The 26,866-nt window shown below is 40.3% G+C and overlaps 1 protein-coding gene across 1 annotated transcript in view; it reads right to left on the bottom strand.

Annotated features, from left to right (window-relative positions):
* The window catches only part of si:dkey-103g5.4 (uncharacterized), a gene marked incomplete at its 5' end in the record, with an annotated part of 116,225 nt that overhangs the window by 22,797 nt on the left and 66,562 nt on the right, over window positions 1-26,866 (bottom strand). Inside the window, 11 exons of the mRNA XM_062061849.1 lie at window positions 12,006-12,147; window positions 12,209-12,343; window positions 12,400-12,557; window positions 17,564-17,728; window positions 22,624-22,873; window positions 22,941-23,089; window positions 23,154-23,492; window positions 25,623-25,850; window positions 25,967-26,124; window positions 26,190-26,320; window positions 26,400-26,576. Coding sequence (XP_061917833.1) covers window positions 12,006-12,147; window positions 12,209-12,343; window positions 12,400-12,557; window positions 17,564-17,728; window positions 22,624-22,873; window positions 22,941-23,089; window positions 23,154-23,492; window positions 25,623-25,850; window positions 25,967-26,124; window positions 26,190-26,320; window positions 26,400-26,576 — 2,032 coding nt within the window. The remainder of the gene's footprint in view (window positions 1-12,005; window positions 12,148-12,208; window positions 12,344-12,399; window positions 12,558-17,563; window positions 17,729-22,623; window positions 22,874-22,940; window positions 23,090-23,153; window positions 23,493-25,622; window positions 25,851-25,966; window positions 26,125-26,189; window positions 26,321-26,399; window positions 26,577-26,866) is intronic.

Raw genomic sequence — 26,866 nt, 5'->3', positions numbered from 1 at the left:
TTATCCTGCTATATTGACATACTGACCTAGTAAACTGCTCTCTCGCCTATGAGCTGGTATTATTAATTATTGATTACAAACCTTGCCTCTCACCTGGATAGTAGAAGGTTGTGGACATAAACCAAAAAGTTGGTCAACTTTGCCAAACTTATACCCAGAGAAGGCGAGAGAGACACAAAAAGAAGCTTGTTTGCACCCACCTTTTTTTTAAACACTTCTTCATCTAAACCTAATTTAAAGAACATCCGAACAGTCGGCATCCCAGTGAGAGCAGACTTTGTACAGTATGTGTTTGTTTAATTATGTTTATTGTCTCTCACAAAGTCTGCCCTGGGTTGTAGTCAGTGTTGCCGTTGAAGGAAAAAGCGAACATTGTGATGCGTCTATGAAATTAATGCTTGAAATACCGTATTTTTCGGAGTATAAGTCGCTCCGGAGTATAAGTCGCTCCGGAGTATAAGTCGCACCGGCCGAAAATGCATAATAAAGAAGGAAAAAAACATATATAAGCCGCACTGGAGTATAAGTCGCATTTTTGGGGGAAATTTATTTGATAAAACCCAACACCAAGAATAGACATTTGAAAGGCAATTTAAAATAAATAAAGAATAGTGAACAACAGGCTGAATAAGTGTACGTTATATGAGGCATAAATAACCAACTGAGAACGTGCCTGGTATGCTAACGTAACATATTATGGTAAGAGACATTCAAATAACTATAACATATAGAACATGCTATACGTTTACCAAACAATCTGTCACTCCTAATCGCTAAATCCCATGAAATCTTATACGTCTAGTCTCTTACGTGAATGAGCTAAATAATATTATTTGATATTTTACGGTAATGTGTTAACAATTTCACACATAAGTCGCTCCTGAGTATAAGTCGCATCCCCGGCCAAACTATGAAAAAAACTGCGACTTATAGTCCGAAAAATACGGTAATCAAAATACGTAAATATTTCATGTTATTATGAATGTGCCCTGTTACCACATTACATATGTACTTACAGTGTGTATCAGAGGTGAGAAGCTTTGAGCACCTCCCGATTCGATTACAATTATGATTCAGGAGCTGCGAATTGATTAAAAATTGATTATTGATGCATCTTTAATTAATGTATATTGATGCAGTTTTACATTTCTTTTTGTTTCACTGAATATGACTTGCAACTTAAAAAAAACAATTCATTTGGAATAAAAAACTGTTAAATTAATTCCCACATTTATTAAATTAATGAAAATGTGGCCGGTTAGTAAAGGAGCTGGTCGGATTTCTCGGTGAGGTGGGTCGCTGCAGTCAACCAAATTTTAGAATTGTCTGCATTACTTTATTTACAATAAATACATTGATTATTTCCCCCACCTTTAGACTGTGTATATAAAACCTTGATGGAAGTGTTTGCATGTTTTTTAAGCGCTTTATGGGCAGAAAAGAGCAAATCCCATTTACCATCATTGTTAGTTGACTTTTGCTGACATTTATTTACGAGATAGAATGCATACAAAAAATCCTGTGTGCTGGTCTCACATAAGGATTGTGAATGCCAGGCAAAATTTGGATGGTTGCTTGGATGTTCTTCCCTGCATGTACTGTATGTCTCTGCTATCCTGGGTTTCGCAAATGTGTTCAGTTTCTGTACTCTTGGCTTCTTGCTCCCTCGCCATTGTTTTTGTGTTTAGCCTTTTTGTTGCCACTTTTTCTGTTACATTTTTTAGTTACTCATTCCCAAGCAGTATTGTTTCACTTTTTGTTTTTGGACTATTTACTGTTTATTCCCAGTTGTCTGCCTCTGTTGTACTTTGGATTTTTTTTTCAAGCCTTATGCTTCGCTTTCTGTTCGGACATTTTTTGCTGGGGAATAAGCCGTCCATTTTTTTTAATCTATCTGCCTTGTCTCTTGGGTGCCTGCCTCACAACTCCTGACACAAAACAGCGAAACCATGCTTATTTTTATCGATAAACCAGTCCCTCCAGGATTTCACAAGCTTTTGGTGGATTGTTTGGCCTTAAATGGCCAAATATGAGGTTGCTTTTTCAGAAAGTTGTGGACTGGCAAAAGAGTGATCTTTAACACACATTTGTGTTGATCAGGCCTGGCCTTAACCAATCTGGAACCCTAGGCAAGATTTTAGGTGGCGCCCCCCCCCCCCCCCCCCCCCCCCCCACACACACACACACACACACACACACACACACACTTCGGCAGTGACTTGTATATACTCACAAGAAACCGAATAGCTTTGTCTTTGACCTTTTTTTTTACTTAAAGAAAGTAAATTAACATATTATATGAGAATGTTATGTTATGATTATCTTTAACCGATGATGTGCACTTACAACTATACCTAAAATATAAAGGGGGGGGAAAGTGACTATTACCTGCAGGGCAAACATTAGCTAACCAGAAGGCAATAACAATGTAAACAAAAAACACCTGCTTAAAAGATCTAATACAAATGTCCCTGAGGAATGTAAGGTGGGAATACTGTAATTACCTAACGTTACATTATTATTTTCCATAACAATTTAGCCCCCTCCACAATATTAACCCGACGTTAAAACAGAACTAGCTATTTATTGATTAGCAATTGCCGAATCATGTAACATTAGCTTAATGCTAAAAAGCCAGGTTACTATCACATTCTGTAACAGACAAATAATTTAATGTAGGCTAACGTTACCTACCTGCTACCTCTGTCTTTTTCTCGTTTCTCCTCCTCTTCTTTTCTATTTTTTCTTCCCTGGGCACCTGACAGTTTTGGCCGTTTTGACATCTTGTGTTGATATTTTGATGTGGTAAGAGTCATGATACGGGAAGGGAGGGGGTGCACCGTGCGGGGGGGGGGGGGGGGGGGGGGGGGGGGGGCGTAATGTTGAAACAAATAATATTTCTATTAAATAGGCTTTACTTTGCATTTTAATTAACGTGGGATTATTTTTTGTATTTAGAAATAATACTACCAACTTTTTTTTTTCCTCCAACATCTGATGGACGGCGCCCTTAGCATTTGCCTATACGGCCTATGCCACGGGCCGGCCCTGGTGTTGATGAATGAGAGACGATGAGCGATCATCATCAGACTTTAAAGGCCTACTGAAAGCCACTACTACCGACCACGCAGTCTGATAGTTTATATATCAATGATGAAATCTTAACATTGCAACACATGCCAATACGGCCGGGTTAACTTATAAAGTGACATTTTAAAATTCCCGGGAAATATCCGGCTGAAACATCGCGGTATGATGACGTATGCGCGTGACGAAGTCCGAGTAACGGAAGTTATGGTACCCCGTAGAATCCTATACAAAAAGCTCTGTTTTCATTTCATAATTCCACAGTATTCTGGACATCTTTTGCAATTTTTTTAATGAACAATGAAGGCTGCAAAGAAGACAGTTGTAGGTGGGATCAGTGTATTAGCAGCGGACTACAGCAACACAACCAGGAGGACTTTGTTGGAGCGCTAGCCGCGCTAGCCGCGCTAGCCGCGCTAGCCGCGCTAGCCGCCGACTTCACCTTGACTTCCTACGTCTCCGGGCCGCCAAACGCATCGGGTGAAGTCCTTCGTCCTTCTGCCGATCGCTGGAACGCAGGTGAGCACGGGTGTTGATGAGCAAATGAGGGCTGGCTGGCGTAGGTGGAGAGCTAATGTTTTTAGCATAGCTCTGTGCAGTCTGGTTGCTAAGTTAGCTTCAATGGCGTCGTTAGCACAGCATTGTTAACCTTCGCCAGCCTGGAAAGCATTAACCGTGTATTTACATGTCCACGGTTTAATAGTATTGTTGATTTTCTATCTATACTTCCCGTCAGGGGTTTATTTCTTTTGTTTCTATATGCAGTTAAAGCAAGATGCTATCACGTTAGCTCGTAGCTAAAGCATTTCGCCGATGTATTGTCGTGGAGATAAAAGGCACTGAATGTCCATTTCGCGTTCTCGACTCTCATTTTCAAGAGGATATAGTATCCGAGGTGGTTTAAAATACAAATCTGTGATCTACAATAGAAAAAGGAGAGTGTGGAATCCAATGAGCCAGCTTGTACCTAAGTTACGGTCAGAGCGAAAAAAGATACGTCCATCGCTGCCTCTCAAGTCATTCACTGTAACGTTCTTCATCTACGAATCTTTCATCCTCGCTCAAATTAATGGGGTAATCATCACTTTCTCAGTCCGAATCTCTCTCGCTCCATTGTAAACAACGGGGAATTGTGAGGAATACTAGCTCCTGTGATGTCACGCTACTTCCGGTACAGGCAAGGCTTTTTTTTATCAGCGAGCAAAAGTTGCGAACTTTATCGTCGATTTTCTCTACTAAATCCTTTCAGCAAAAATATGGCAATATCGCGAAATGATCAAGTATGACACATAGAATGGATCTGCTATTCCCGTTTAAATTAAAAAAAATCATTTCAGTAGGCCTTTAACATCTCTGTCATGTAAATGTTGCCTATTTGCATCAGCATTGCAAATACAAATCTGTTCTTAATTGCCTTACCCAGGATAAATAGAGGTTAAATAAATATATAAATATATGTCAACTAGGAAGTACATGTTTAATACTACATTACCCAAAAGGCTTAGCAAGGTGCACAGAAACCAGAAGTAGGTATGAGCTTTGCGGAAGGATGACAATAGGCCCTTTTCCACCGCAGGAACTTTTTCAGGAACTTTCCACTAAATAAAGTTCCCCCTGTGTTTCCACCAAAAACTACCCGGGTAGATTTAGTTCTTTAGGATCCATTTGGAGTTCCTGCCTGCCAGGTGAGACTTTTGGAAGGTACCAGGAATCTTTTCGGGGCTGGGCTGTGCTGATTGGTTGGGGGCGTTCCTAAAACGTCTTAATGAACAAAGGACCGCCATCAGAATATGTGCTGCGACTTGTTTATTTCTTATTTCTTGTGTATTTCTATTAAAACAAACTTGACAACGAAGAAACGGAAGAATGAAAGGAACTTTCGAAATGCAGGAACTTTTGCGGGGGCATCTTTGAGCTGAAGAACGCTGATCAGTGGAACGTTTTTACTAAGCCATAGTCTTTGAACCATTGCTTGGGTTTTACTGACGTAACGTCCGGCTCACGTACAATCCATTAAATATGACTTGTGGTCAAGCTCGTGTAACCTGGGCCAGTCGGAGTTGTTGCGCCAGATGTACAAACCCCGTTTCCATATGAGTTGGGAAATTGTGTTTGATGTAAATATAAACGCAATACAATGATTTGCAAATCCTTTTCAACCCATATTCAATTGAATGCACTACAAAGACAAGATATTTGATGTTCAAACTCATAAACTTTATTTTTTTTTGCAAATAATAATTAACTTAGAATTTCATGGCTGCAACACGTGCCAAAGTAGTTGGGAAAGGGCATGTTCACCACTGTGTTACATGGCCTTTCCTTTGAACAACACTCAGTAAACGTTTGGGAACTGAGGAGACACATTTTTTAAGCTTCTCAGGTGGAATTATTTCCCATTCTTGCTTGATGTACAGCTTAAGTTGTTCAACAGTCCGGGGGTCTCCGTTGTGGTATTTTAGGCTTCATAATGCGCCACACATTTTCAATGGGAGACAGGTCTGGACTACAGGCAGGCCAGTCTAGTACCCACACTCTTTTACTATAAAGCCACGTTGATGTAACACGTGGCTTGGCATTGTCTTGCTGAAATAAGCAGGGGCGTCCATGGTAACGTTGCTTGGATGGCAACATATGTTGCTCCAAAACCTGTATGTACCTTTCAGCATTAATGGCGCCTTCACAGATGTGTAAGTTACCCATGTCTTGGACACTAATACACCCCCATACCATCACAGATGCTGGCTTTTACACTTTGCGCCTATAACCATCCGGATGGTTCTTTTCCTCTTTGGTCCGGAGGACACGACGTCCACAGTTTCCAAAAACAATTTTAAATGTGGACTCGTCAGACCACAGAAGACTTTTCCACTTTGTATCAGTCCATCTTAGATGAGCTCAGGCCCAGCGAAGACGACAGCGTTTCTGGGTGTTGTTCATAAACGGTTTTCGCCTTGCATAGGACAGTTTTAACTTGGTCTTACAGATGTAGCGACCAACTGTAGTTACTGACAGTGGGTTTCTGAAGTGTTCCTGAGCCCATGTGGTGATATCCTTTACACACTGATGTCGCTTGTTGATGCAGTACAGCCTGAGGGATCGAAGGTCACGGGTTTAGCTGCTTACATGCAGTGATTTCTCCAGATTCTCTGAACCCTTTGATGATATTACGGACCGTAGATGGTGAAATCCCTAAATTCCTTGCAATAGCTGGTTGAGAAAGGTTTTTCTTAAACTGTTCAACAATTTGCTCACGCATTTGTTGACAAAGTGGTGACCCTCGCCCCATCCTTGTTTGTGAATGACTGAGCATTTCATGGAATCTACTTTTATACCCAATCATGGCACCCACCTGATCCCAATTTGCCTGTTCACCTGTGGGATGTTCCAAATAAGTGTTTGATGAGCATTCCTCAACTTTATCAGTATTTATTGCCACCTTTCCCAACTTCTTTGTCACGTGTTGCTGGCGTCAAATTCTAAAGCTAATGATTATTTGAAAAAAAAAACAAAGTTTATCAGTTTGAACATCAAATATGTTGTCTTTGTAGCATATTCAACTGAATATGGGTTGAAAATGATTTGCAAATCATTGTATTCCATTTATATTTACATCTAACACAATTTCCCAACTCATATGGAAACAGGGTTTGTACGTTGGTAAACCTAACCTCACCTTTGGTAAAGCTTTTAGTCTAGTGGCTAGCACACGTCTCCTCTCAATCGGACAGTTGTGAGTTTGTGCCCTGCGTGGAACGTGTAGCAGTATGGGATGATCACAAACACAACGCAAACCGCTACGCTAGCTGTGTTCTCAATGGGCACTGGGCGCCATCTAGCCTTTCTTGAAGAAAAAATGCCCTATGCTTGTGTTGTTTTCCGCTGTGCGAATCGTTCAAATCGCAAAAAGGATAAACGTTTCTTCAGAATCCTTCGAGAGGTAATCAAAAAGAGCGGATTAGTGCAAGAGTTTACGAAACAACATTGAGGAAAGCAGCTCACACTCCAGTCCAAGGGAGCAGTGTCGAAAGTGCATGAGTTTGCAGTGATTACTTCGTTAAAGGTTTGTTTGATATACTGATTAACGATTATTATTTCCCATTCAAGTATTATCTTGATATTATTTGTATTTCTTAAACACACGTTTGCTATAAGTGTTTTGAAAAGCACCATCTCGGCGTGTCTAAATAAAAGAAAGCAAATGTGAGCAAAACCTAAAAGAGATAAGCTTTTACCAAAGGCAGCAATCATAAATGAAGCTTTCAGCACATACACAATGTTGACATTTATAGTTGTATTTTGATAAAGACAGGAAAAAAACACGCTACTCGTAAATGACGCGCGCAACAGCAACAAACATGGCATCCTAGACGCGAGAGTTAAATCATGAAATACAAACTTAACCGAGCAAAAACTATGCATATTTATCTGGGAGAGTCTTGATACCAATTTTCTTGACCCAGCCACACACAAAGAAGTTGCAGACGTCCATGCTTTTCCAAGTTTTCATTTGTTTTGTCGTGTAGAATTGAGTCTGGAGCACATTAGTTCGATATGTCTAGGAACAGGCCGACGTATAATCCTTGATATCACTCGACAAATCCGTTTTTAATAAAATAGACATCTATTCCATTGCATAGCTTGATTTTTTTGCTCGTATCTGCTTTTTGCAGGAAGACTTAAAGGCCTACTGAAATGAATTTTTTTTATTTAAACGGGGATAGCAGATCTATTCTATGTGTCATACTTGATCATTTCGCGATATTGCCATATTTTTGCTGAAAGGATTTAGTATAGAACAACGACGATAAAGATTGCAACTTTTGGTATCTGATAAAAAAAAGGCTTGCCCCTACCGGAAGTAGCGTGACGTAGTCAGTTGAACATATACGCAAAGTTCCCTATTGTTTACAATGATGGCCGCATGAAGTGAGAGAGATTCGGACCGAGAAAGCGACAATTTCCCCATTAATTTGAGCGAGGATGAAAGATTTGTGGATGAGTAAAGTGCAAGTGAAGGACTAGTGGGGAGTTGAAGCTATTCAGATAGGGAAGATGCTGTGAGAGCCGGGGGTGACCTGATATTCAGCTGGGAATGACTACAACAGTAAATAAACACAAGACATATATATACTCTATTAGCCACAACACAACCAGGCTTATATTTAATATGCCACAAATTAATCCTGCATAAAAACACCTGCGTGTTTGTTACGCTAGCTCCTAGCTCCTCTGCTAGCTCCTAGCTCCATAGAACACGCCAATACAATTCAAACACCTGATCAACACACACAATCACTCAGCCCAAAAGACCGTTCACCTAACCCAAGGTTCATAAAGCTTATATATTTTTAAAAAGTTACGTACATACGCAAAAAAAAGTTGCGCACATACGGTCAAGCGATCAAATGTTTAGAAGCCAAAGCTGCATACTCACAGTAGCACGTCTGCCTCTTTGTCATCCAAATCAAAGTAATCCTGGTAAGAGTCTGTGTTGTCCCAGTTCTCTACAGGCGTCTGTGTATCGAAGTCAAAAGTCCTCCTGGTTAGAGTCTCTGTTATCCGAGTTCTTCCATCTTGACTGCATCTTTCGGGAATGTAAACAAAGAAGCGCCGGCTGTGTACTGTTGTTGCTGACTACGTTCGAAAAATACGTCCATTTCGCACCGACAACTTTCTTCTTTGCTTGCTCAGCTTCCTTCTCCATAATGCAATGAACATGATTGGAACAGATTCACGAACACAGATGTCCAGAATACTGTGGAATTATGAAATGAAAACAGAGCTTTTTCGTATTGGCTTCAATGTGGAAGGCATACCCGTGTTCCCCGGTCTATGTCACGCGCATACGTCATCCTCAGAGGCGTTTCGAACCGGAAGTTTAGCGGCAAATTTAAAATGTCACTTTATAAGTTAACCCGGCCGTATTGGCATGTGTTATAATGTTAAGATTTCCTCATTGATATATAAACTATCAGACTGCGTGGTCGGTAGTAGTGGGTTTCAGTAGGCCTTTAAGCCTCTTTTGTCCTCAAATGGTTTGCATGCTGCTTGCTGTACAACAGCCATCTTGGCTTGGTTGACCACCACTGCTTTTCACTTCCGGGAAGAAGTCACATGACGGAATATAAGCAATATGCAGTTTATTGTTGTTTATTAGATTTTACAAACTTTGCTTCAATACACGAAGCTACGAGAAGTGGGCGGACTCTTTTAAAACGTATTTACGGAGGAATATGAAGCCGGACTCGAAGCGGCGACCTCAGCTGTTTACTACTCTGACTTCAATGGATAAATGTGAGATAAAGGAGACTGCACACGAGTGGAACAAAGGTATATAACCTCAAATATTAACTATTTACTTTATTACATGTTGTAAAAGTATTCAGCGACACTCCATTTGTGTAGTTATTAGCCTCATAATGCTAATGCTACCAGGCTAACGCTAAACCCGATGTGTTCGTCTTGTCGGCGTGAGATAAATACTGACATTTATCATTTATATATTGTTATTTACTACTGAAATGAACCAAAAGGAATCGCCTGACCCTCATGAATTCATCATTTACCGAGAGAAGGACTTTCTGACTGTTCGTCATTGCGGATTTTTCAAATCATATCGTTTTGTAAATAATTGCTTTGCATTTCATATACTTACTTTTTAGTAAAATAACTCTAACGTAGTATTGTCTGTTTATTTACATAATATAAGTGTAGACATATACTAAACCACCCCTCCATTCGTCATCAGCCTGATTTGTATAAACTACCCTGAACTGTGAAATGCAGTGGAAACACGAACCACACACTTCTACAGGAACCTCTAGTTGCAGGAACTCGGCGTTCCAGGAACCAAAGGTTCCTAAAAGTTTGGTGGAAAAGGGCCTAATTGTACCATTTGAGAAATAAAGAGTTGATATATTGTTACACATTGCTGTTCCATGCTTGCTTCGTTTAAACAAGAAACAAACATGTGATAAACATATGTTTTGATTGGACAGTTGACGGGCGCATTTGAGTGCAGCTCATAGACCAGTGGTTCTTAACCTGGGTTCGATCGAACCTTAGGGGTTCGGTGAGTTGGCCTCAGGGGTTCGGCGGAGGTCAAAACACACCCGACTCATCGTGTAAATACAAACTTCTCCCTATCGGCGTATTACGGATACGGCAACAGCTGACTGATTTGCAGATGTGTAGTTTGTTGTGAGTTTATGCACTGTGTTGGTTTTGTTGTTTGAACAAGGTGATGTTCATTCATGGTTCATTTTATGCACCAGTAAAAAAACAAGGTAACACTTTAGTATGGGGAACATATTCACCATTAATTAGTTGCTTATTAACATGCAAATTAGTAACATATTGGCTCTTAACTAGTCATTATTAAGTACTTATTAATGCCTTATTCGGCATGGCCTTATTATAACCCTAACCCTCTAACCCTCTAACCCTAACCCTAACCAAATAACTCTAAATTAAGTCTTTATTACTTAGAATATGTTCCCCTAGTGTCCAAATAACTCTAAATTAAGTCTTTGTTACTTAGAATATGTTCCCCATACTAAAGTGTTACCAAAAACATAACTTTGTCTTGAATTTGAAAAAAAAAAAACATTTATTTTTCACTAAAGAAGGGTTCGGTGAATGCGCATATGAAACTGGTGGGGTTCGGTACCTCCAACAAGGTTAAGAACCACCGTCATAGACTAATTAAATTGGCGAAAATGATGCCGATTTGCCAAGTTGTGCGCATAATTCACGGGATTGGTGGAAATCCTGGAGGGACTGATAAAGTAATTATCCATCATGATCAATTATCTGCTTTTTGCAGATGATGTGGTCCTGATGGCTTCATCTGGCCAGGATCTTCAGCTCTCACTGGATCGGTTCGCAGCTGAGTGTGAAGCGACTGGGATGAGAATCAGCACCTCCAAGTCCGAGTCTATGGTTCTCGCCCGGAAAAGGGTGGGGTGCCATCTCCGGGTTGGGGAGGAGATCTTGCCCCAAGTAGAGGAGTTCAAGTACCTCGGAGTCTTGTTCACGAGTGAGGGAAGAGTGGTTCGTGAGATCGACAGGCGGATCGGTGCGGCGTCTTCAGTAATGCGGGCGCTGTATCGGTCCGTTGTGGTGAAGAAGGAGCTGAGCCGCAAGGCAAAGCTCTCAATTTACCGGTCGATCTACGTTCCCATCCTCACCTATGGTCATGAGCTTTGGGTTATGACCGAAAGGACAAGATCACGGGTACAAGCGGCCGAAATGAGTTTCCTCCGCCGGGTGGCGGGTCTCTCCCTTAGAGATAGGGTGAGAAGCTCTGTCATCCGGGAGGAGCTCAAAGTAAAGCCACTGCTCCTCCACATCGAGAGGAGCCAGATGAGGTGGTTCGGGCATCTGGTCAGGATGCCACCCGAACGCCTCCCTAGGGAGGTGTTTAGGGCACGTCCGACCGGTAGGAGGCCACGGGGAAGACCCAGGACACGTTGGGAAGACTATGTCTCCCGGCTGGCCTGGGAACGCCTCGGGATCCCCCGGGAAGAGCTAGACGAAGTGGCTGGGGAGAGGGAAGTCTGGGCTTCCCTGCTTAGGCTGCTGCCCCCGCGACCCGACCTCGGATAAGCGGAAGAAGATGGATGGATGGATGGATGGATCAATTATCCATCCGATTATTAAGACAAGTTTATTCATAGGCATTTATGTTATAAAATCCCTACTCTGTTAAAATGTCACAGCCTCTTGTTGCTAGGTAGAATTTCTGTGACAATCATTGCCTTAAATTTTAAAAAAATCATCAGAAGGTAATCATGTACACTTTACTGTGTCAACACAGTAGAGAAAGGACAAGGAGAGCTGACAAACCTCTTATTAGATATAATATTCAACACAATAAATAATATTGTAGATATTTCCAGTGTAAAGGAATTTACCCAATGTAAGGATGTTGAGTACATGTGGAGGCAGAATGAGAGCCAAGCTGGCACGCTGGGCGGTTCTCCTCTGGGCTTCGGCCTGCGCTGAGTCGTGCATCTCCACAGCTGCCTCCCTCAGCAACCTCGCTGACCACTGGACCTGCAAACACGCTCCACTGTCACGCTGGAGCTCACACACTTTGAATTACGGCCTGTTCAACCTGGTGGCCGCCGTGTTCCGTGACAATACACTGGAACAGAGCCGAGTCCACATCGGAGAGGACGCCCTCCTCCTGCTGGCCCTGCTGCTGCCAGTAAGTATTTCGTGCGCACGCCTCTCTATCCAGAGCCTCCACCTGCCAAGGAGCTTGATCAGAAACAACGGCAAAAAGACTTGATTTGATTTCCCCACCTGAACGCTGTCACTTTGAGCCGTCATTGCGAGCCAGTAGGAGGCTGTGACAGGTACAACTGTGCTCTTAAGCACATCCAACCTGGCGCCAACCACTGGAGCTAGAATGCCCGTGACTGGGTCAACTGCCTGAGAGGCATATTTGATCGCCACCAGACCTGCAAAGACACAATGTAGTTAAGGATGGTCTTTTGTCCTGGATGGATTGTTTGAGAAAATAATAAAGGTGGATCCTTGAGAGTTTGCACTGGCTTTGATTAATTGATTGAGACTTGTATTAGTAGGTTGCACAGTGAAGTACATATTCCGTACAATTGACCACTAAATGGTAACACCCGAATAAGTTTTTCAACTTGTTTAAGTCGGGGTCCACTTAAATTGATTCATGATACAGATATATACTATCATATATACTATCATCATAATACAGTCATCACACAAGATAATCACATTGAATTATTTACATTATTTACAATCAGGGGTGTGGAGGGGGGGGGATATGGACATCAAGTAGTGGACATAGATAGAGAGAGAGAGAGAGAGAGAGAGAGAGAGAGAGAGAGAGATCAGAAGGCATAAGAAAAAGAAAAAGTATCTGCATTTGATTGTTTACATTTGATTATTAGCAATCCGGGGAGGGTGTTAGTTTAGGGTTGTAGCTGCCTGGAGGTGAACTTTTATTGCGGTTTTGAAGGAGGATAGAGATGCCCTTTCTTTTATACCTGTTGGGAGCGCATTCCACATTGATGTGGCATAGAAAGAGAACGAGTTAAGACCTTTGTTAGTTCGGAATCTGGGTTTAACGTGGTTAGTGGAGCACCCCCTGGCGTTGTGGTTATGGCGGTCATTTACGTTAAGGAAGTAGTTTGTCATGTACTTCGGTATCAGGGAGGTGTAGCGGATTTTATAGACTAGGCTCAGTGCAAGTTGTTTAACTCTGTCCTCCACCTTGAGCCAGCCCACTTTAGAGAAGTGGGTAGGAGTGAGGTGGGCTCCCTGTTCATCTTAGAATTGATTTTAAAACCTTGCTGTTTGTTTTTAAAGCTTTGCATGGACTGGCACCTCATTATATCTCGGACCTCATCCAAACTTACAATCCTGCGCGCGCTCTGAGGGCCGAAAGCCAGCTCCAGCTCGTGGTGCACAAGACGAGACTTAAAACCAGGGGAGACAGGGCCTTCTCTGTGGTCGGCCCTAAGCTCTGGAACACTCTGTCCCTCCATGTTCGAACTGCTCCCACAGTGGAGTGTTTTAAGTCTCGTCTTAAGACCCACTTTTATTCTCTGGCTTTCAACACTACGTGAGTTGTGTGGTCCTCTGTTGTCCTCTGTGTTTTAAAAATGTTGATTTCTATTTACTGTTTTAATTGGTTTTACCCTTTAAAATCGTTTTAATCATGTTTATTTTATATTGTTGTTAATTGTTTTTAATATTGTTGTGCAGCACTTTGGAAACATTTTGTTCTTTAAATGTGCTACATAAATAAAGTGGATTGGATTGGATTGGGTGTAGTTTTGACTGAATCGACAGCGCCTTTGCTGGTTACAGCCAAGCAGGGCAAGCAATTTCCATTTAACAATAACAAATGATTAGAGATGTCGATAAATGCTTTAAAATGTAATATCGGAAATTATCGGTATGGTGTTTTTTATTATCGGTATCGGTTTTTTTTTGTTTGTTTTTTTTTTAAAATTAAATCAACATAAAAAACACAAGATACACTTACAATTAGTGCACCAACTCAAAAAACCTCCCTCCCCCATATACACTCATTCACACTCATTCGCACAAAAGGGTTGTTTCTTTCTGTTATTAATATTCTGGTTCCTACATTATATATCAATATATATCAATAAAGTCTGCAAGGGATACAGTCCGTAAGCACACATGATTGTGCATGCTGCTGGTCCACTAATAGTACTAACCTTTAACAGTTAATTTTACTCATTTTCATTAATTACTAGTTTCTATGTAACTGTTTTTATATTGTTTTACTTTCTTTTTTATTCAAGAAAATTTTTTTAATTTATCTATCTTATTTTATAATTTTTTTTTAAAAAGGACCTTATCTTCACTATACCTGGTTGTCCAAATTAGGCATAATAATGTGTTAATCCCACGACTGTATATATCGGTATCGGTTGATATCGGTATCTGTAATCAAGAGTTGGACAATATCGGAATATCGGATATCGGCAAAAAGCCATTATCGGACATCCCTACAAATGATTATTATTGTGTGGTGCTGCAATGATTAGTCAACATAATCGATAACGTTTAATTATAAAAATCAATAGACAAAGAATTGTTATTTTCAACTAGTCACTTAATAACATTTAAGCTGATAGCTGGCCAGGAATGTTCATGTTTACACTTTAATCATATAGTTGGTAGAGTGGCCGTGCCAGCAACTTGAGGGTTGCAGGTTCGATTCCCGCTTTCGCCATCCTAGTCACTGCCCTTGTGTCCTTGGGCAAGACACTTTACCCACCTGCTCCCAGTGCCACCCACACTGGTTTAAATGTAACTTAGATATTGGGTTTCACTATGTAAAGCGCTTTGAGTCTCCAGAGAAAAGCACTATATAAATATAATTCACTTCACTACTTGTTTTGTGCTTTTCTACCTTCAAGGTACTCAAAGCGCTTTGGCACTATTTCCACATTCACCCATTCACACACACATTCACACACTGATGGCGGGAGCTGCAATGCAATGCCCTAACCATGACCCATCAGGAGCAAGGGTGAAGTGTCTTGCTCAAGGACACAACAGACATGACTAGGATGGCAGAAGCTGGGGATCAAACCAGGAACCCTCGCGGCCGCTCTACCAACCAAGCCACGTCCCCACATCACTAGTCAATAGTGCACAAATAATAGGCTATAAGTAATATATATATATATATATATATATATATATATATATATATATATATATATATATATATATATATATATATATATATATATATATATATATATATGTATACATATACATAATATACATAACATACTGTTCATATATACTGTACATATATACATACTGTACATGCACGCACGCACACACACATACACAGTATATATATATACTTGTATTGTGAATAAATAGCAATTGTTGAAGGACTAGAAATTATGTGTACATGGTGTATTTGCTTACATGTTATGTACATTCCAGAAGTTGTGTACAATATATAAGTGTGTTGAAAAATGAATCTAATGTAGATCCCTTGTAGTTCTAGCCTGCGTGTAGCACTTTGATTGTTTTGTCTTTAGCTATTGACTGTACAGCCTTCCATTCTTCCCTCGTAGTGGTATGTTTTGGTCCGTGTTGCCTCTACTTAACAGCCGTAAAAAGATTAGAACAATCCCAAATATATTACACTATATATATATTCATTCATACATTGTATTGCTTTAATTTATTTTCTTGTAAAACAAAAAAATAATAATAATTTTTAAGGTGTGGCTACTTTTATTTTATTTTGTTGTAGTAGTAGTAGCGACTTGTTTTTTCATTTACGGAATCTGGTCAACTTCCTTTGTTTTTACTTTTTTTAACTGCATATGCAAGTGACGTCGAGGCCATATTAGGGCCACATTGGGGCCTGTGCGCGTTCATACTGGAGTCTGATTAAGATCACATTTTACTTGTAATCTAAAAAGTCAGCTGGAAAAAATGGGATTTATAAAAAATCTGACTTGGTCCACTTTGGCCTGCAGTGTATACATGGTCAGTGTTGTGGAATTAAATAAAACCATTTCTTTTGTTACATGTACCGCCCAAATGCAGCTGAGATAGGCTCCAATGACCCCCCGCAACCCTGAAAGGGACAAGCGGTAGAAAATGGATGGATAGACAATTGAATTTCCTACAATTGGTTTTAAAACTGAGCTAAAATCAAGTCGCGGACTCAACGTCAAACAAGTTCATCCATCCATCCATTTTCTATCGCTTATCCCGTTCGGGGTCGTGGTGGGTGCTGGAGCCTATCTCAGCTGCATTCCAGTGGACGGCAGGGTACACCCTGGACAAGTCAACGAATCAAAAAAATAATCGCTGACTAGTCGACCATCAAAATAATTGTTAGCTGCAGCCCTATTATCGAGCCAATGTTTTGTGCAGATGCACAAGTCTTGTTTTAAAAGTGTAAATGCTATTAATAATTGTCATAATCATATATATATATATATATATATATATATATATATATATATATATATATATATATATATATATATATATATATATATATATATATATATATATATATATTTCAGAATCATATTCGTATCCCATTTTAATTGCATATTATGATACAGAAAAAGGTGCCACTGCTTTTAGCCTTAAATCATTGGTTAATAAATACTGTAGTATAGTATGGTTAAATTACCTTTTTTTACTGCATTTTCCTGTAGTAACACAATCATTTTGGTTTTTACTCTGAATCTACATATGTGTAATCGCCATCGCAGTATTATTACATATTTTTGCCTACATTTTGTCATCATCATTTCTTACTAGTTCTAACTCTGATTAAGGGCAAGTAAAATTCATGGTTACGATTTAATTTAATAAAGTGTTTGGTTACCAAAAGAAACACGGAACGACACAGGAAGCCCTTCATACCGACAGCCATCAGACTGAATAATGCATATGTTGCTGTAAATGTATAATGTATTTATATTATTCACATGTGAATAATGCTGTATAAGAGACTGTATTTATGTTATTCACATGTGAATAATGCTGTATAAGAGACTGTATTTATGTTATTCACATGTGAATAATGCTGTATAATAGACTGGATTTATATTATTCACATGTAAAAAATACCTAAGTGTTTATTGTCTATTGTGAGCGAACTGTGGTGCTGAATTTCCCCCTGGGATCAATAAAGTACTTTTTATTCTATTCTATTGATGTTGCAATAAAAAGTATTAATATAAAAGTAGGGAACAAATGTTTGTAAGAGTCTGATATATTTTTACTCTTAATTTGTTTAAATGCCTCAGTGCCATGGAGGCAAAACAATAAAATTAAAATGAACGATTAAAGCATCTTATAATATTTGCATAGGTTCTATGCTATGCTCAACATTGCTATAGTCCTCAATTCTAGTGCTAACACACAACTGTTGATCAGTAATCCATGTTTGCACTACCTCTGCCATCCGGGTCTTCCATGGTCCCTGCCAGTGGTATTGTCCTGCCTGATACAAGGTCAGTCCCACATCCCAAAACAGGTACACTGAGACCTGATCCCATGGGGTCTGGGTACTCCATTCCCAGCAAGGCGGGCACAGCAATGCCAGAGGAAGGCATGTCTCCTGGTTTGAGCAACATAGGAGCACAAAGTGGCTATACTGTAACTACCGTATGTATCAATGAAACACCGGTACCCCTTGTTGCTAGGCAGAATTTCTGGTGGCCTATGGCTGTACTGCAGGGGTCACCAACGTGGTGCCCGCGGGCACCAGGTAGCCCGTAAGGACCAGATGAGTAGCCCGCTGGCCTGTTCTAAAAATAGCTCAAATAGCAGCACTTACCAGTGAGATGCCTCTATTTTTTAAAATTGTATTTATTTACTAGCAACCTGGTCTCGCTTTGCTCGACATTTTTAATTCTAAGAGAGACAAAACTCAAATAGAATTTGAAAATCCAAGAAAATATTTTAAAGACTTGGTCTTCACTTGTTTAAATAAATTCATTATTTTTTTACTTTGCTTCTTATAACTTTCAGAAAGACAATTTTAGAGAAAAAGTACAACCTTAAAAATGATTTTAGGATTTTTAAACACATAAACCTTTTTACCTTTTAAATTCCTTCCTCTTCTTTCCTGACAATTTAAACCAATGTTCAAGTAAATTTATTTTTTTATTGTAAAGAATAATAAATACATTTTAATTTAATTCTTCATTTTAGCTTCTGTTTTTTCGACGAAGAATATTTGTGAAATATTTCTTCAAACTTATTATGATTAAAAAAATTTTAAAAATTATTCTGGCAAATCTAGAAAATCTGTAGAATCAAATTGAAATCTTATTTCAAAGTCTTTTGAATTTCTTAGAAACATTTTTGTTCTGGAAAATCTAGAAGAAATAATGATTTGTCTTTGTTAGAAATATAGCTTGGTCCAATTCTAACAAAGTGCAGATTGGATTTTAACCTATTTAAAACATGTCATCAAAATTCTCAAATTAATCTTAATCAGGAAAAATTACTAATGATGTTCCATAAATTATTTTTTTAAATTTTTTTCAAAAAGATTCGAATTAGCTAGTTTTTTCTCTTCTTTTTTTCGGTTGAATTTTGAATTTTAAAGAGTCGAAATTGAAGATAGACTATGTTTCAAAATGTAATTGTCATTTTTTTGTGTTTTCTCCTCTTTTAAACCATTCAATTAAGTGTAAATATCATTAATTATTAATAATAACATAGAGTTAAAGGTAAATTGAGCAAATTGGCTATTTCTGGCAATTTATTTAAGTGTGTATCAAACTGGTAGCCCTTCGCATTAATCAGTACCCAAGAAGTAGCTCTTGGTTTCAAAAAGGTTGGTGACCCCTGCTGTACTGCCTCAAACAGTAGAGAGAAAAAAAGGGACATGTGGCAGAAACACAACCATACTCCTCCAAAATAAGGCACCATAAATGCAGATGTCCCAACCTGATATGTGCCTTTTTAGCTGATATTTTCCGCAGCTGTGTCCCAGTGTTTACATGGCTAAGAGTTGTACTCACGTGAAAGATTCCTTCAAAAGGGATGCAAGCTCAGGGAGACACAATTAAATTTTCCAGATTCCTTATTACATACATGGTTGACAAACACATTCATAAATTCCAGGAGGGTGCGTGTCTTCACAGAACACCAGCTCAAATTTGACAGCAAGTTGCAACGAAAGTGTCATCTATCCAAAGTGCGAAGTCGCGTCTAAGTAGGGATGATGTTCGTTAAGAAATTATCGAGTTCGAAGCCATTATCAAATCCTCTTATCGAACCGATTCCTTATAGAATCTCTTATCGAATCCTCTTATCGAACCGATTCCTTATTGAGTCTCTTATCGAATCCTCTTATCGAACCGATTCCTTATTGAATCTCTTATCGAATCCTCTTATCGAACCGATTCCTTATTGAATCTCTTATCGAATCCTCTTATCGAACCGATTCCTTATTGAATCTCTTATCGAATCCTCTTATCGAACCGATTCCTTATTGAATCTCTTATCGAATCCTCTTATCGAACCGATTCCTTATTGAATCTCTTATCGAATCCAGATAGGTTGTTGTGTGTGCACCGAGTTCCAATAGCCATAGATGTTATGTGACTGGGCCGGCACGCTGTTTATATGGAGGAAAAGCGGACGTGACTGAGGACAGCATGCGGCCGTTAAAGGCCTACTGAAATGAAATGTTCTTATTTAAACGAGGATAGCAGGTCCATTCTATGTGTCGTACTTGATCATTTCGCGATATTGCCATATTTTTGCTGAAAGGATTTAGTAGAGAACATCGACGATAAAGTTCGCAACTTTTGGTCACTGATAAAAAAGCCTTGCCTGTACCGGAAGTAGCGTGACGTAACAGGTTGTGGAGCTCCTCACATCTGCACATTGTTTACAATCATGGCCACCAGCAGCGAGAGCGATTCGGACCGAGAAAGCGACGATTACCCCATTAATTTGAGCGAGGATGAAAGATTTGTGGATGAGGAAAGTGAGAGTGAAGGATTAGAGGGCAGTGGAAGCAATTCAGATAGGGAAGATGCCGTGAGAGGCGGGTGGGACCTGATAATCAGCTGGGAATGACTAAAACAGTAAATAATCACAAGACATATATATACTCTATTAGCCACAACACAACCAGGCTTATATTTAATATGCCACAAATTAATCCGCATAACAAACACCTCCCCCCTCCCGTCCATATAACCCACCAATACAACTCAAACACCTGCACAACACACTCAATCCCACAGCCCAAAGTACCGTTCACCTCTGTAAAGTTCATACAGCACATATATTTCCTTAAAGTTACGTACGTGACATGCACATAGCGGCACGCACGTACGGGCAAGCGATCAAATGTTTGGTAGTGCGTCTGCTATCCAACTCAAAGTCCTCCTGGTAAGAGTCCAGCCGGCCGCTAATACACCGCTTCCCACCTACAGCTTTCTTCTTTGCTGTCTCCATTGTTCATTAAACAAATTGCAAAAGATTCACCAACACAGATGTCCAGAATACTGTGGAATTTTGCGATGAAAACAGACGACTTAATAGCTGGCCACAATGCTGTCCCAATATGTCCGCACAATCCATGACGTCACGCGCAAACGTCATCATACCGAGACGTTTTCAGCAGAATATTTTGCGGGAAATTTAAAATTGCACTTTACTAATCTAACCCCGCCATATTGGCATGTGTTGCAATGTTAAGATTTCATCATTGATATATAAACTATCAGACTGCGTGGTTGGTGGTAGTGGGTTTCAGTAGGCCTTTAAGGGTGAAGGTTTCAGGTGAGAGAAGACGCTAAAGGCACGCCCCCAGTGAGCATATAGTGCTGCTATGTGCGTTGTAAATAAAAAAATTGCAGACAAACATCACCAACAAGGACGCTCACTTTCGACATCCCGGTGAAGCACACTGTGGAGAAGAAAGGGACCAGCACGGTAGCGAATCGATTCGCACAACGGGGCAAGAGAAGTCGGCTTTTACTGTTGTGTTAGCTTGCTATGCTAATAATGGACAACGAGACTGACTTTGAAAATGAGGAGAGGGAATCTGGCATGTTTGATGGAGAACTTGCCCAGCGGTTCATTTCGGACACAGAAGATGAGGACTTTGATGGATTTGTGGATGAGGATTGATCAAAAAATAATGTGAGTACATTGATAAATACTAGAGATGTCCGATAATGGCTTTTTTGCCGATATTCCGATATTGTCCAACTCTTAATTACCGATTCCGATATCAACCGCTACCGATATATACAGTCGTGAAATGAACACATTATTATGTCTAATTTTGTTGTGATGCCCCGCTGGATGCATTAAACAATGTAACAAGGTTTTACAAAATAAATCAACTCAAGTCATGGAAAAAATGCCAACATGGCACTGCCATATTTATTATTGAAGTCACAAAGTGCATTATTTTTTTTAACATGCCTCAAAACAGCAGCTTGGAATTTGGGACATGCTCTCCCTGAGAGAGCATGAGGAGATTGAGGTGGGCAGGGTTGGGGGGCGGGGTTGGGGGGGTTGTAGCGGAGGGGAGGGTGTATATTGTAGCGTCCCGGAAGAGTTAGTGCTGCAAGGGGTTCTGGGTATTTGTTCTGTTGTGTTTATGTTGTGTTACGGTGCGGATGTTCTCCCAAAATGTGTTTGTCATTCTTGTTTGGTGTGGGTTCACAGTGTGGCGCATATTTGTAACAGTGTTAAAGTTGTTTATACGGTCACCCTCAGTGTGACCTGTATGGCTGTTGACCAAGTATGCATTGCATTCACATGTGTGTGAGAAGCCGTAGATATTATGTGATTGGGCCGGCACGCAATGGCAGTGCCTTTAAGGTTTATTGGCGCTCTGTACTTCTCCCTACGTCCGTGTACCACTCCGTACAGTGGGCGTTTTAAAAAGTCATAAATTTTACTTTTTGAAACCGATACCGATAATTTACGATATCACTTTTTAAAGCATTTATCGGCCGATAACATCGGCAGTCCGATATTATCGGACATCTCTAATAAATACTTCAATAAAGTACAACCCAACTCAACTTTGCTCCTGCTGCCTTTTTAAAACAGTGTCCATGTATGCTAGCGTATGTTTTAATCTAGCGTATGTTTTAAGCTAGCGTATGTTTAACCATGCCTGCGCCCCAAAATATGCTGCGCCTTATTTATGCGTTAAATACAGAAATAGCACCCGTAACTGACACGGCGCCTTTTAATACGGTGCGCCCTATGGTCGCGAATATACGGTATAGTGGCTTCGATAACGGGAACCGGTTCTCAAAAAGGGATTCGAATCCATGGAATCGGTTATTTTCTTATCGAGCAATCGGGAGAACCGGTTTCGAACATCATCCCTACTTCTAAGATACCTATCCTCATCACTATGGCGGTTACTTGTTGTCATTATTACAAAATCCTTACTTTTTTGGTCATTCTTGTCATTGTTTAAAAAATCAGGGAGTGTTTGTGTAGAGGAATTTGCCTCACCTAGTGAACCTCCATCTTGGTGCAGACGCATGGTGGTGTCCAGCAGGATCTCCAGCCTAGTTTGCACCTGCAGCTGGCAGTGCTGACTCCTCCTCCAGTGCGAATGGAGCTCCTGGGTCGCTGCACCAACACCATCCTGCCAACTCTGCCCCCGCTCTCCTCTCAGATGGAGCTGCAAAGTCAGGTCTGAACCCCACTCCTCATTTAGGGGCCTCAAGAGCTTCACTATTTTCAACATTGCAGTCAAAACCTAGTGAGCGAATTATTAGTCATTAGGTTTGCTGATACTAAATAGGATCTGTATTTCAAAAAGTCACCATGCTGTCGAGAAGGGTCTGATATCCTCCTGCATGAGGCACCAGCTGCCCGGCCCGGATGCTCGCACCTCCCACTCTCACCATCAGCCCACTGAGAGGCTCAATGAAGGACTCGCCCAGCAGGGCTCCACATACTGGCAGAACCACTCCTACATGTCGATGTCAGACATTAATAAAAGTGGTTGCATGTAGCGACTCACAAGCACTACTAACCTGTCACTGGATCTAGACTGACCCCAGCAGTCAGCACAACATTCCCTGTCCGGGGATCCAGCATGGGATAGCCCACCTGAACGGGTTGCAGCATGCGGGTGATGGGGCAGATGTGCGTCTTTCCCAAAGGGTAAACCAGACCAGTGTGTGGGTGGATGGTTACAGCTAGAATGGGCACTGGGACCCCTGTGTCAGGGTCTGTCATGGGCGCACCTAGCTGCAGTTTTTGGCCTGGTCGGAGGCCTCTGAGCCGGACGCTGGGCAGAGGCTGGTTTGAATGGCAAGATGTCGGGTATGGAATGAAGGGAATAAGAGGACTTTCCCATGTCTTGGTATCTCCTTTTAAAGGTAAAAAAGACAAGTTTATACTATTAGGGAGAATCTATTTGGTAGTATGTCCCAGCTAGGAATGGGCCGGGTACTGCTTTTAAGATATACCCCAATATTAAGAAGTGACGGTTTTAAAACCGCAACAATGTTCCTTCATATTGCCTATACATTATAAGCCAAAGGGAAAGTGAAAGTTAGGTCTTGTGTGGCTGCAGTGGCAATATCAGGGCTGTTGCCGCTGCATACAGCTCTATATGACAGATGAAGGAGGCTAGTCCCCTAATCTATTCCCTCTGTTTTAAAGGGGCCATAATATGACTTGTTTTCTACATTAAAAAAACTATTTCTTGTGGTCTACATCAGTGTTTTTCAACCACTCTAGTTAGTGCATCTGCCTCACAATACGAAGGTTCTGAGTAGTCCTGAATTCAATCCCGGGCTCGGGATCTTTCTGTGTGGAGTTTGCATGTTCTCCCTGTGACTGCGTGGGTTCCCTCCGGGTACTCCGGCTTCCTCCCACCTCCAAAGACATGCACCTGGGGATAAGTTGATTGGCAACACTAAATTGGCCCTAGTGCAGGGGTCACCAACGCGGTGCCCGCGGGCACCAGGTAGCCCGTAAGGACCAGATGAGTAGCCCGCTGGCCTGTTCTAAAAATAGCTCAAATAGCAGCACTTACCAGTGAGCTACCTCTATTTTTTAAATGTTATTTATTTACCAGCAAGCTGGTCTCGCTTTGCCCAACATTTTTAATTCTAAGAGAGACAAAACTCAAATAGAATTTGAAAATCCAAGGAAATATTTTAAAGACTTGGTCTTCACTTGTTTAAATAAATTCTTTTTTTTTTTTACTTTGCTTCTTATAACTTTCAGAAAGACAATTTTAGAGAAAACATACAACCTTAAAAATGATTTTAGAATTTTTAAACACATATACCTTTTTCTTTTCTTTTTTTTTCTTTCTTTAGTTTATTTCGAACATGAACACACTTACATCTTAATACGTCACACAATTTCATATCATTTCATTTTACATCATCAGGAGTAGGAAGAAGCAAAGCTTAAGCTTTTTACCTTTTAAATTCCTTCCTCTTCTTTCCTGACAATTTAAATCAACGTTCAAGTAAATTTATTTTTTCTATTGTAAAGAATAATAAATACATTTTAATTTAATTCTTAATTTTAGCTTCTGTTTTTTCGACGAAGAATATTTGTGAAATATTTCTTCAAACTTATTATTATTAAAATTTTAAAAAAAAATTCTGGCAAATCTAGAAAATCTGTAGAGTCAAATTTAAATCTTATTTCAAAGTCTTTTGAATTTCTTTTAAAATTTTTGTTCTGGAAAATCTAGAAGAAATAATGATTTGTCTTTGTTAGAAATAGCTTGGTCCAATTTGTTGTATATTCTAACAAAGTGCAGATTGGATTTTAACCTATTTAAAACATGTCATCAAAATTCTAAAATTAATTTTAATCAGGAAAAATTACTAATGATGTTCCATAAATTATTTTTTAAATTATTTCAAAAAGATTCGAATTAGCTAGTTTTTCTCTTCTTTTTTTCTGTTGAATTTTGAATTTTAAAGAGTCGAAATTGAAGATAAACTATGTTTCAAAATGTAATTGTCATTTTTTTCGTGTTTTCTCCTCTTTTAATCCGTTCAATTAAGTGTAAATATCATTAATTATTAATGATAACATAGAGTTAAAGGTAAATTGAGCAAATTGGCTATTTCTGGCAATTTATTTAAGTGTGTATCAAACTGGTAGCCCTTCGCATTAATCAGTACCCAAGAAGTAGCTCTTGGTTTCAAAAAGGTTGGTGACCCCCTACCCTAGTGTGTGAATGTGAGTGTGAATGTTGTTTGTCTATCTGCATTGGCCCTGTGATGAGGTGGCGACTTGTCCAGGGTGTACCCCGCCTTCCGCCCGAATGCAGATGAGATAGGCTACAGCACCCCCCGCGACCCCAAAAGGGACAAGCGGTACAAAATGGATGAATGGATTATATATCATGTACAGTAGCCAAATAACTTTTACGTTACATTCGATATTCATCATTTAAGTTAAGACAAAACGTTTTATTGTCATTTTCGTCACTATTTGGATTGTATTCTGACTTTTAAGTAAGTTACCTGCGCATGAATCGGTTGTAATCACCAAAGTGGAGCTTTCAGGGTCGTAGGCGACGTTTCCAGCAATGGGCAAAAGGTGGCCGGTGTGTGGATGAAGGAAGTAATCGGGAGGAACCGCCATAGTGTGACCACTTGACAGTAACATGTGGCTGTGGGCGTTTGGTCTTATTAGGCCTGTGACTGCATCATAATGAAGGGGACAACAGTCTAACAGGGAGCCATCAGAACCTGCAGAGATCGATATGAATAGGTGTGTCAAAAATATTGTTGCACCGCACACTTTCACCAACAGATGATGCTGTTTCTTTGCAAATCTTAAGTCATTTTCCAACAAGCAAGCTCACCAAGAAGAGCATCTTTACTGAGCACAGAGCCCGAGTCAGGACACAGCAGCTTGGCCCCTGTGCCTTCACCCAAGAGCCCCCAGGATCCCTGACGCCGGCACTCTGCTGACACCAGCTCCTCCAACTCAGCCACTGCAGACCTCAACCGCTGAATCAAACTAAGCTCAAAAGATGAACAGCAAATTTAAAATTGAACAGATTTGATTGGTAAATAACGACATACTTTTGATGGCTTTGTCCATATAATGCGTGGTTGTTGGCGTGGACCTTGCCCAGTATTCTGGTGCATTCTTGAACCTGAGCTGTGAACACACTGTGGACCCTCTGCTGGGCCTGCTGCTCTCGCCTCAGAGCCTGGAGGAAGCCAACAAAAGAAAACAGTCCGGAAAATGTGCACACTAGAAAACATTAAACATAAATATGCGAGATAAACCTGGAGTTGACTGTCGAGCAAAGTCCTCAACTGAGCGGCCAAAGATCTCCTTCGGACCACCTCCTTCTCCACCTCTCTCCTCGTCTTCTCGTGACCATCCACCGTGCTCTCCTCGTCCAGCGAGCGTGGGTGCAGAAGACCCAGTTTGTCAAGAACACCCTGGTAAAGCTCCTTTACCTACAAACAAATGTATATATGTCCATCAAAATGTAAGAGACAGAAATAGAGTTAAAGGCCTACTGAAACCCACTACTACCGACCACGCAGTCTGATAGTTTATATATCAATGATGAAATCTTAACATTGCAACACATGCCAATACGGCCGGGTTAACTTAGAAAGTGCAATTTTAAATTTCCCGGCAAACTTCCGGCTGAAAACGTTTCGATATGATGACGTTTGCGCGTGACGTCAACAGTTGAAGCGGAAATAATTGGAGCCCATTGAATCCAATACAAAAAGCTCTG

This window comes from Entelurus aequoreus, linkage group LG10 (genome assembly GCF_033978785.1).
Source record: "Entelurus aequoreus isolate RoL-2023_Sb linkage group LG10, RoL_Eaeq_v1.1, whole genome shotgun sequence".
Lineage (NCBI taxonomy): Eukaryota > Metazoa > Chordata > Actinopteri > Syngnathiformes > Syngnathidae > Entelurus > Entelurus aequoreus.
Note: the sequence above shows the minus strand (reverse complement) of the source record. Positions and strands in the feature narration are given on the sequence as shown.